General features: G+C 26.6%; 1 protein-coding gene across 4 annotated transcripts in view; it reads right to left on the reverse strand.

Annotated features, from left to right (window-relative positions):
• The window catches only part of ema (C-type lectin domain containing ema), a 91,829-nt gene that overhangs the window by 70,940 nt on the left and 7,564 nt on the right, over positions 1-13,325 (reverse strand). For all 4 annotated transcript variants that reach the window (XM_075375980.1, XM_075375978.1, XM_075375977.1 and 1 more), the window contains exons 3-5: positions 5,099-5,232; positions 3,045-3,193; positions 1,882-2,111 (exon numbers count right to left, since the gene is read on the reverse strand). In XM_075375980.1, the coding sequence (XP_075232095.1) occupies positions 1,882-2,111; positions 3,045-3,193; positions 5,099-5,232 (513 nt within the window). The remainder of the gene's footprint in view (positions 1-1,881; positions 2,112-3,044; positions 3,194-5,098; positions 5,233-13,325) is intronic.

Raw genomic sequence — 13,325 nt, forward strand, 5'->3', positions numbered from 1 at the left:
GTGAATATTATTTTTATTTTATCAAAGCTGGGAAAAAATGACAATGTATTCTATATTCATATATATATAGTATGTATGAAGGTAGGGTTTTGAGTATAAAGGAAGACTCCATCTTAAATGTTACGACCAGCAGATATACTATGAAGTACATCAATATGAAGCCTATGAAGTACTAGAGAGGCTACTCCTCAGTAATTATGTTTTGGGAGTCTTTTATAACCTCAGAAGTGTGAATTACTGACTAATGATTAGAAAATGACCAGATAATTATCTAAACTATAAAACTAATGCATAATTAATCTCTTACACTAATCAGTTAGCCTGGATTGCAGTCACAGTTAATAAATACTTAATTTAAATAAAAGTATGATCACTACTGATTTAGTATAATATATGTTGCGAATTATAAATATTAAGACAATAGTTAATTCTTATTATTAATAACAGCAGATCACAAGATTTCATTTTTTAGAATTGCTATTATACCACCACTGACATGAAACATATATTTTAACAAGTGGGATGAAACAGATAAAATGAATGGTGACAAGTGATATGAAGGTTCAACTTTACTTGAATGGCATCTCAGACGAGATCAGCTTCCTGTCAAACCCTCAGAAAAGAAATGGAAAGAGGTGCCAAAAGAAAGAGGAAAGAGGTGTGTGAAAATATAAATAGAAAGATTTTTTGGAGCATGTGAAAAAGACTGCTCCTGACTGGAATTCAAAGCCAGAACCTTCCAGATGAACAACTGGTACCATACCATTCAGCCATTCAAGTAGGATGTTTAAAACAGAAGTGAACAAATTGATCCGATGGCTCTCTCACAAAAGTGAATCTACAAAGGAAAAGTAACAAGCATTCAGGTAAAATACGTAGTTGTTAGGGTTTTAGAACAGAGATTGATGGAAGTATTACAGAAAACAAAAAAAAACACTTTCTCTTGCTGACAGGTTTAGGGAATGATACAAGCTTCTCAACGTTTTCAAAAATCAGTGTGGCCAAGGAACACTGCCTGGTAAATATTGACAGGCCATAAAAAATCCAATCATTGGTTATGGAAGATAAGTATTATTCTTGATCATACTTTATGAAGAGTATTAAAGGATTGTGAAGCTGATGCTTGCCAAATTCTTTGATTTTTCACAAGTGAAGAAAACTGTTTGAATATTTTCATGGAAGAATGTATGGAACTAAATGGAATGTAGGGAAACATATTGAATCAGAATAAAGTGATAGTATTATCCTGATAAGTTTTTTTTTGTTTGTTTAACATCCGATCTACAGAGGATGAGATGAATGTTTTGTAGCGTGTATGAAAAGTGCCATGACCGGCATTTGAACCCAGGACCTCAGGGTGAAAGGCCGAGATGCTACCACTCATGCCACGAAGGTTGGCACCACCCTGATAACTAACATTATTGATCAATGATTTTATGCCAATTATCTTAAAAATATGGTTAAAAAAAAATTGATTCCCATCCAGGAATTAAAGAACGATTTGTGAACAGATACAAGGTTTTTAAAGGTACAACCTTTTTTTCACCTCCGGGACCCCAGTTAAGTATTGCTTCAGAGGATGAGATGAATGATTTTGTAGCGTGTGTGAAAATGCCATGCGCCTGACCGGAATTCGAACCCAGGAAAGGTCAAGATGAAAGGTCCAGATGCTAATACTTGCGCCATGACACTTTTAGGCTTTAAAGGTACAACCTAGCCAATACCTACAATTTTACATCATAAGGAGGTATCAGACTGAACTACAGCAGATGACTGAAGAGAAAATAAAAATTTAGACAAAAGCTGTTTGCTAAAGATTAATCCATTTAATATATTAAAGAAAAAAAAAAAAATAACAAGAAAAAAGATAACAGTACTCACTCTGCATCATTGCGAACACATGAATCCAGTTCTAGAACATGATTTCCAATAAACCATACAAGATTTGAAAAATATGGAGCAGCCGTTTTATTTCTAATAAATTTTAACATGGATTTATCTTCAACTTTATATACATTTAATGTTAGTGTTCGAACTGCGATGCGAACCATTGATTCAGGGTGTTTAAAAAATTTAATCGCTTCAGTATATAAAGGAAAATCATTTGTGTGCTGTAAAATAATAAAAAATAGAATATAGCGGAATAAAAAGTCCAATAAAACTTAATACATTTTAAATCCTGGAAGTAACATAAGTTGATATACTGCAGAAATGGTGATGTCAGTATTTCAATACTTGACATCATTTAATGGCTTTAAATTCAGTTATCAGTAAATAAATCTCTTTACCAAATATTTATAAAAAAAGTAATTTAAAATTTTTATACTTTTTTTTATTCACCAAAGTTTTTGAGTGCATATTATTAATAGTGTCAATGCCAATTAAATCAAAAGTGAATGAAAGTTAAAATTACAAATTTTAATAAGAATAGAAGGAATTTTTAATATTACAGTATAGTATTTGCAAAGCTAAATATTAAGAAAGTAATAAATATAAAACAGCAGATACAATCCTTATACAAAGTTTATTACCTCCCTTCTAATTCTTTCCATTTTTCTCATCCTTTTTTCTTTGAATGAGTACACTGAAATTGAGTCAAACACTATCCTGGTTGCACCTGTGGCATCATGTTACCTCTTTCTAGTCAGTAGAGGGTAAGAGACTACACAATTTATTCATGTAATAAATTATTCATTTACTGGTTATGAATGCTAGTAATAGGTAAAGAAAATAACAACATATCCATGGTTTATTACGCTACACCAAAACAATGAATTACAAGTACAGTTATATTTAATAATAAACTTTTTTGTATTTTATAAAATGGGAGTATGCAAATGATTAATATTCTTTCTGATTAATACAATTACTTTAATTAATAGATAATTAACACCAGCATCAATTAATTAAAATGCATTGTTTTTAGAAATGAAATTACACAAAACTGATTTTATTATAATTTATTGAAATAATACATTTATAAAAGTTTTCACTAAATCACTATACATTAATATAAATAAATAGAATAATATAAGTTTAATTACCTCATTATAAAAGAAATGAACAGTATGAGCATTGAGTTTCAATGATAATGTCTTTAAAAATGATATATAATATGCCATAACCTCTTCATCAGAGAAATCAAATTTATGTACAATTATAAGATTTACATGATTATTGCTTAACAAATAATCTGAAAGGAAAAAACATTAAAAATATATAACACAAATATACACACAAAAAAATCATAAATCACCTGAAAATTACTGTTTATATAACTTCAAAGGAACATTTTATGAATACAGATATAAAAGAGAATCTACAGATGAAAGGAACGACAGAATTGTATGGCACTTATAACGCTAATGGTGGCTCAAAAGCTAAATACACATGCGAACATATATGCATAGAAAATAAAATGTATAGGATTATAAATAATTTAATTGATGTTCAATAACATTTATTTACATTCAATCCGAAAAATCCTTTTTTCGGATTGAAATAAATAAATAAATAATTTTATTTCATTGTAAGAAAATACATTATTTAATGCAGTTTTATTATATGGACATAGATGAATATTATTTTTTATTGACCAACAAAATTCTTATAAGAAGATAATTTAATGATAACAAAAATCAGAGTTTATTATCTTATAATAACCAATAATTTAATAAAGAAACTGAATCTTTTAAAAATATCAATTTTTATAACCAACCTGTTTTCCAAAAATAAAGAAAAATTATAAATATATATAAAAAATTTAATTTTGTTAGGTTTTGGCATTTTGGCGCAGTGATCAGTATGATGATGAACTTTTTGAATTTGCAAATATATATATATATATATATGCACAGTTGAATAGGATATTTATTGATTGGCTTATGTCCTTGTAACTGCAGAATAGTTGTATAATTTTTCATTAGCTAGATATTAAATTATTTATTTCAATTCTATAAATGATGGTTTGAAAAGCTCAAAATGGTAGGCAGTATATGCAAATTTTTTTTCTACTAAAATTATCTGAAATTGATCAAATTGAATATCTGGTGATATAAACAAGCAAAAAATATGAAATATAAATGTTTGAAAATTGTTATAAAACAAATGCATTCTACAATTCCGTAACAGTAATACCAAAAAAACTTATAAAATTAAAAAAATTATTTAACGAATTGGTAAATATCAAAATTACTACCAAGAGGTAATTTATAATAAAATTAATCAACAGAAATTTTTTAGAGAACGAGTTTGAAATTGAATTTACAAAAAAACAAAAAAAAACTTATGTTTGTTTTCTCATTTTCTAAATTAATAAATATGGATTATATAATTATTTTTTATACAAAGATGACTAATTCAATACATAAATTTAAAGCTTGTTTGTAGGAATACAGTAGAAAATTTTGTAGCAAATGAAAATTGTCAATCCAAGCAAGGAATCTCTAGATGAGACTGTAATGTTACTACACAGATAAAAAACTGCCATGAGAATTAGGATTTTCTCCTTCCTTATTACTAATACTACTTATTACTCTTTCAATAGATATAATGAAATAATTTAGTAAAGATTCACAACAAATGTGAAGTATTTTCCTGCTATTTTAAATATTTAAAATTTTAAAATCTTAATTACTAATAGTCTTTTTATATTTAAATGAATTAAAAATAATAGCCATACAGTAACAAAAAACCGGTTTTGAAAACTTAATAATGGCATTTTAACTTCTTATTCTCATGGAGATTAAGAGGACTAGTAAAATCCTAATTTATCTTTAAAAACAAATTTTCTCTCTTTGCGATGAATCAACAAAAAAAAAAATCAATATTTAAAACTGAAGAAACACTAATATTTACAAAACTACTGTTAAAACACTAATATCTAACAATTTAACAAAACATTACTTTTCAATAAATAAAGTTGTTAGAATAGTTATACAACAATCAGTACTACGCTATTAATGAAATTAAATAAACATACTTATGTGCACATTCAAAGTGATTTTTTTTTTTATCTCTAAGATAAATAACATTTAAAAGCAATATTGAATATATTAATAGTAGTAATAATAATAATAACATTGAAATGCCTACTCACATAATGATGTTTCCTTACGAATATTTTCAAACAATATATTTAATGTTTGTAAAAGCTGAACACAAACATAACTACCGCATTTCTGTTTTAATATCTTTAAAAAAAAAGATAGCATATTCTTCTCCAAAAAAAAGCTGAAACAAAAAAGAAATGCTTATCTAATTTTTAATCTCAATTTTTCTAATAATAATAAAAAGATTCTTTTTTTAAATCCAAAGAAAGCATACAAGTTCAAAACTGAAAGATATAACTGAAAAGAAAGTGGATCAAATTTTAACTGTCTACTTAACAATTCTTCTAGATGATCTGATGTGACAATAAAATCAAGTTATTCCTGAAAATGGCAAAGCCATTCACAAGAATAATAAACAAGGAATCTCATGACAGGCTTAGATAGTTGGAAGCAATAGTATATTATAATCTTTAAGCCTGAATTTTTAGGGATACTTTCAATCATATAGTAAAATTCTATCTAGCTCCTCTCAGGGGAAAAAACAAAATCATACATAAAAACAATCCATAATATCGTTAACAACTAAAAGAATCTCTTCAACATTCATAGAAATTTTAGATATAATTAAATTAACATCCTCAAACTTAATCTACATAAATAAATATCTGGTATCCTCAATATAAAAACATTACTACGGTCAGAAATACACCCACAGAACCAATAAAAGGAATGATAGAATTAAGGCTAAGGAAAAGGAGTGAATGGTGAGTAAGGACAATATACCCATTAGAGTCAGGATAGTTTATTGTCTTGCACAAATGTAAAATACAATATTATGGATGTTACGAATGACACAACTATAATGTTTTAGCATAAGAATTATTCTCTCATCTACTTTTCATAAGTCGGGTCAAAAATTTCTTAATTATTTTAATGAAACTTATGGCATGTAATATCAAATAAGGACTAAGTACAAATTAAATTTCACCTAGAAATTCTCTCTAGGATACTGCCTTTTAACAGGTTGTTAAAATTAATCCTTCTGTCCTAACTTGTACAACAGAAAGTGGCATTAACCACATTGTAAGTTTTCACAGATAATTTAATAAATTACATGAATCTGGTTGAAAACATGCCTCTTGCTGTTTTCATCCTAATATTTGAAAAAAAATGTGTCTTGCATTTATAAAGATGTAATAATACAATATGGAAAAATTTGGAAAAAATGAATTTTTTTTTTGGATGCAAGTTAACCAAAATATTAAAACAATTTTTTTTTTTTTGCTTTATACTGTATACACTCGTCACATTTCTTATAATAGCAATATTTCTCTTTGATTAATTTTTAAAGTTTTATGTAATCATATAAAGAGAACATTTCAATAATAAAATGAATGAATAATAAAATGAATGAAATAAAACATTTTTATAAGATTAACACTGCTATAAAAACTAATCTCAATAAATGTATGTAATTAAATCTTTCCTTAAACGGTATGCATAATTAGAATTAAAACATATTAATATTATCAACATTTTTTGAAGATAAAAAAGAAAGATATTCGTGAAAATGAAAACTAAAGTCTGTATTGTTTTTCTATTAAAGTGTTATTATTAATAGATAAATATTTTTAAAAAACTATTTCAATTTTACTTATTCTATTATTTGGGTTATTATTATGCTAATAAAAATTTATAGATATAGATATCATAAATTTATACAGATATCATTTACAGCAGTATATAATTCAAAATGTCAAACATTTTTTTAATAGCAATTTATTTTATTTTCCTAATGTTTATGTTCCAATCTGTTCAACTAATGAACGATAAGCAAAGTAGATATTAGGAAAATAAAATAAATAGTAACAATTTGTTATAATAAAAATAAGATTATTTTTATTCTTGAACAATATACCATATATTAACAATACATCAATTAACAAGCATTGAAAAAGAAAAAAAATTCTCCTCTTTATATAGGTACCATTGTTGAATCATAAACTTTATATCAATAACAAATCTGTAGCGTTTGTTCAGTACATCACCCACTCTGTCTTCAGGAATCTATTAGAAGTCAATTTAGGTCAATTTGTAATGATTTGATTAAAAAACTAATTAAAATTATACTATTGCACATATATTTATTCACAATAGCAACTACAGAATGATACCTAAGTACAATTACTTTATTTATTTCTTTGGATGAAATATACATTTTGTAAAGTGAAAAACATTTTGCTTGACCAGGATTCAAACCTAGAACCTTCTGGATAAAAGCCAGACACTATCATTCCACTGCAGAGGTCAAAAAATTATATATATATATATATATAATTTTTCTAAATAATCTTATAAAGAAAGTTTTTCCAAAAACGCAGTAACACATAGGAAAAGCATACCCCCCCCCCTTAAATTTACCAAAGCAGAAATGAAAAGAACAATCTTAATATTACATAAGCAGTACATTAATATATAAAAAAATTGTTGTTTGTAATTTGTGTCTGTGAGCCAGTCAAAGACTCTGATTACTTTAATCATTCATTCCAAAAAGAACAGTTGTACTTTTGTATGTAATGATAAAATCTACAGTTAGTTTATTGATAAATTAAATAAACAGTCTAATAAAATATAGATAAACTTCCTTATACATGAAGAGTTTGCATGATATTAAGACAACATTAGGCAGACAAATGACCTTGGTAGCTCATAGTCCAGACTGAATGATGTAATTCAAAGAAAAATGTTTGAAATAATAATTATAGCTATCTTTGCTTATTAGTTTAAACTTGTTATTAAAGATTTTTAATAACACTGTGATAAAATGCATATCATCCCACAAAAAGTGTAGCAACATAACCCAAAAGCAAATGATTAACATATTTCAAGGAAATCAAGTCTTTAGTCTTCAAAGACTCTAGTATAGTGTTTTCTAGATGGGAGCTGTAGGTTCTTAGTTCATAAAGTGTCAGATACATATAGCTGGATTATACTGTAGATTTGGCTGGCTAGGATGTGTTGTAAAAATTAGAACAATAATAAGCGATCAAGAGTTCAAATTTCACTACTGTAGCTAGATCTCAATCGATCAATTTTCACACAAGAAGGCATACATTTAACTTCTTCACATCACCATACAAAATGCTGATAATATATTGACAAGCTACCGATTAAATATTAAGATGAATAAATATTTTTAACACACAATGAAACTGTAGTACTTAAAAAAAATGATTGTTCCAATTACTTCCTACATAAAATAAAAAATTAAAAGTAAATTCTGCATTTGTATTAACATTAAAATAAATAACATTCAAAACCACAATAAGCTAGCAATTCTAGATGAGTAATTAAATAAAACTAGCATATTATTTTTAATAGATGACAGCAACATGATTTCAAAAGCCTACAAGGTTACTATAAAATATATAATTATTTTCCTTTCACATAAAAAAATTCTTTTTTCAAGAAAGCTTGCATCAATACACATGAAGAAACACTGACATAATGGGATTAAATAAACAGATATAAATGAAATCAAAAACTAATGAATTCAAACAGTGTAAGATAAAGTATTTTCTTTGTTGTTAATATGGAATGAACATAACCTTTAGTAGTAAACCGAGTAAAGAAAAGAATGCAAGGTAGAGGGATATAAATGGAAACTGCTGGATAAAAAGTAGTTAAAAATAAAGTACGGAAAACTCCCTTGGCTGCATTTTCAAAAAAAATTATCAGTTAACTGCACAACTGAAATGTGTTGTAAAACTGCATTTATGACATACTACAGGTACTATTTTACAAATTAAATAAACATTTATATAAAACCAAATAATTTTATAATTAACTAATTGAATTTTTAATTATTTCATAAAGTTCTGAATCAGCAAGATTTCTCTGAATGACGAAATCTAATAAAAATTTTTGAAGCCAGTATACAACACTTTTTAAAGTTTACATCAAGTCAAAAATCAAAATCATCTACCAGGGCAAAAAAAAAGTTATTTCTAATTACACTTTCAAATTTGATCTAAATTAATTCAACATTATGTAGTTCTGAGTACATATACATTAACAGTGATTTACATTATACTAAAAGTATTTTCTGAAGAATTACATTCTACAATTGAGTCCTTAAAAACAAAAATCTACCAAAATCTCAAAATTAAATTTTAAAAATTCATAATTTTAAGATATTCCTATTTAACTACAAAAATTACACAACAAAAGTAAAAAAAAAAAAAAAAACATTATTCCCCTCTTAACCTAATGGTTCTGCAATACCTACGACATTAAAAAGAAGCATTTTGTAAATTTCAACACCAGAGCCACATTTAATAAAAATCTGGTACCTGCAGATCAATGAAGTTAAAAAAAATATATGGATTGTTGTTTCAATATATGTTGTGGGTATTTTTATGCTAAGAAACATTGTTGATACCAATAAAAATTACAGGTCAAAAATAATAATCATAATAATGATAAAAAAACAAATTTATTACACTAAATTTAAAAATGGAAAACTCAAAACCATTTTCAAAAAAAATCTAAAACTACACGGTCATTTTAATTGTTAAACAATCACCATCAGTAGATAATAAGAAATTAGTATCAAGTATGAGGGTCGTTCAGTAATTAAAGGGATAAATAAATGTATGAAAGTTATTATTCTTTCAATGACAACAAACTAATGCTGTTTTTCAATCCTGGCTATGTTGAGGCATCTTTCTGTGGACTATATTATTCCAGTAATAAAGAATTATTCAACTCAGCGTCTGAGCCAATCTTGTACAGCATTATTGACCTGTTAATTGTTGCTGAACATGGAGCCATGTAAAAACTCTTTTAGAGGACCAAACAAAAAATAATGTTTGAGTAAGATCAGGAGTAAGGTGGATATGCCAAAACCTCACAAGCAAACTTTTGAATAGCTTCTCATTATTTTGACTGCTTGGGAGCAGAATAATGTCTGCCATGCAGAAGAATTACGCCTTTTGAGAGAAAATTCCCTCATTATTACGGGTTTCATTCAATTAATATAAATGAAACTACCTAAGGTAATTTAAAAATAACTACTAAAAACGGTGCAGTATTGTTTTAGACAACCAAAGTTGAAAGGGTTTCTAAGTGTTATTTATCATATTATTGGGTTTACTCACTGTTTAATGAAGACTGTTTAACAATAAAAATGGCAATCTAAGTTTAGACATCAAATCAGTTTTTGAATATTTTCAAATTACCTCAATAATCTAGTCATCATAGTTTTTTCTTTATTTACTATTAAAACAATGGTTATTACTTTAGAGATATTAGTGAAAAATAAATCATACATAATAATAAATACGAAAAATTAAAATAATGATTCAAATAATTACTCAATTTTAAATAGAGTAATTAAATGAAATTAAACCGTGAAAAAATGATTAGATTATAAATAATGGGAAGTATAATTTTATATTAAAAAAAAATTTTAAAACTATCATATATCACTGTATGTAATTTTTAAATAGAGTAAATTGTGATAAGGTAAAAATAAATCTTGTTTACCCATGCAAGCCAAAAATTTGATTATAGATACATTTTATAGAAATAAACATTTTTTTATATGATGCAATGAATCATTCTGTAAGACAATACAAGTTATGAAAATGAATGATGCAATAGTCTAATTTATAACAATTTTTTAATTAATTACCCTTAAGAATAAAAACATCATTTGAACAGATATTTCTTATTTATAATAAAATAGTTATCTTAAAAAACAATTCTAAACGGTGGCTCAATTTCAGCACGTTTGAATCAGAAGTATAATAATAAGTAATTTTTTTAGGATTATCAGTGACCGAGTATTTCTACAAGTATATTCATTTCTGTACTCTGCTAATCTTTTAACCTCATCATAATTACTACATCCTACATTCATAAATCAGCTTATTATTTAAATCTATATGCCTTAATACATGCCCACCAACCTAATTTTGTTTCTTTACAGGAGTCTGCCACAGATTTTCCTCCTCTTCTATTCAACTGAAAACTTCTTTATTTTGTACTTTGTCAACCCACCTAATCTTCAATATGATCTGATAACATCCCATCTTTAAGTTCTTTATCTTTTACATTTCTTATTACCCATGTTTTGTTACCGCTAAGTGCAAGGCTCTGCAGAAGTATTTTTAAATCTAAATCTTTGATTTAGTTTTAGATATGAATTGCATACTGATAGATTTCTTTTCAGACAATTATTTAATATAAATATATTAATATTTATTGCATATGTTTTACATAAATAAATAGTCCTAGAATGCTGATGAAATAGAAAGACACAGCTAAAAAATTCTAGTTATATTGCAATGACTATCTCAGATCAACATAAAATTATTGTTTGGTAAAAATATTTATAAAAAAATATACAGAATTTTAGTTTTCCTCCAAAAATCTTTATTTATTCAAATATTGATTTTTTTCACCTTCAAAGTACTCCTTTTCAGATATAATAGACTTGCACCTACACTTTTTCCAATCTTTGAAGCACCTCTTGAACGTAATATCTGGGATGGTGTTTAGCTCCTTCAGTGATTCTGTCTTTATCTCTTCAATGTTGGCAAAATATCATCTTTCATGGCTCTTTTCAACTTGGAAAATAGGAAGAACTCACAGGAGGCCATACATGTCCAGCAAATACGGAGGCTGAGGCATCAAAACAGTATTGTTTTTGGCCAAAAATTCATGAACATGCTGTGTGAGAAGGTGTATTATTGTGGTTCAATTGCCATTAATTGTTTTGCCACAAATCCAGGCATTTTCTATGGATTTTTTCACGCAAACTGTGTAGAACTTCCAGGTAGTAATCCTTATTAATCCTTAAATAGTGATTTGGCGATTGTCCATAATCATTTCTTCATTTTTTCGATGTTGTCATTCGTTGTCGTCATCTTCCATGTCTTCACAACCCTCTTGGAAATGTTTGTTCCATTTGAAAATACACTTTATTCATAGAACTACCAAAAGCAACATTCAATATCTCCAATGTAGAGCTGTACTTTATTCCATTCTTATAGTAAAATTTAATGTAAATTCTTTGTTCCATTTTCCCACAAGTTAAAAATCAATGACCATACCAAAACACGTGTAACCTTTTTGACAGCCAACATTAACTACGCTTTCAATATCACTACCAATGTAAACATATGTCAGGGACAAGTGTACCAACATAACAAAAAGAATTGTGACAATTGGATGTGTACAGCCTGGGAAATTTAGAAATTACGCATATTTCGTTTCAAACCTCATACTGTAAAAAATGATCCTAATTCTAAAAATCAGTACTGTACAAATATAGATTTATTAAATAATGTAATAGGATTTGTTTATTTTGAATATTTGATTTGTTACATTAATAACTGTTAATGGAACGATAAACTTTCATGCCAAATTCGGATCAATAAAGTTTCTACTACGTACAGCGTAAATAAAATAGTTTATTGAATAGTTAATGTTCTGTTTAATTTTCTGCAAGTATTTTTTTCACATGAAAAAAGATAACCATCTATGAGCACATAAATTAGTTGCGTTTAGACACATGTTCAATCAGTTTACTATTAAATAAAGTGGAACACAAAACAAAGAACTAGATATTATCTTTCAAATAGCAGTGAATAACGATTATGAAAAAGGAATAATAACGAAACTATTTTGAAAGATAAAAAAGGGATTTTTAAAAAAAATAAATATAACATAATTATAGCAATTACAACAAATAATATCAAATTTAGAAGTAATGTAGAAGAAAAGGTCAATTAAACCAAAAATGGAGTATAGCAATAAAATTTGAATATAATATGACATGATATACAGGACAAATATACTGAAAATTTAATGAGCATATAAGATCAAATAAACACAAGATAAAAGATTGAAATTATGAAATAATAAAATCCATAAAAATATTACATTTGCATAAAAAGGAAAACTTTAAAATATTCTAGAAAACATGAAAATATTCAAGCTAAAATTTAAGGGCAGGCAATAATTAATGAACAAATAAACACTCAATCTGAAGTAATATTTAACATTGTTAAAATGAAAAATCATCATTATTTTCAAGAAATTTTATAACTGTTTAAGTAGGAGGGACAATGACAGTAGTGATGGGGAGTGGAAGGAGCTTATCATCATTATTTATTCGATAATCCCAACTCAGGAAAACTCCTGGCAAAAGTAGTTTTGAGAATAGAGGTACTCTGAAATACGTCAACTATGAATGTTAGAGTGACA

Source organism: Lycorma delicatula, chromosome 9 (genome assembly GCF_047948215.1).
Source record: "Lycorma delicatula isolate Av1 chromosome 9, ASM4794821v1, whole genome shotgun sequence".
Classification (NCBI taxonomy): Eukaryota; Metazoa; Arthropoda; class Insecta; order Hemiptera; family Fulgoridae; genus Lycorma; species Lycorma delicatula.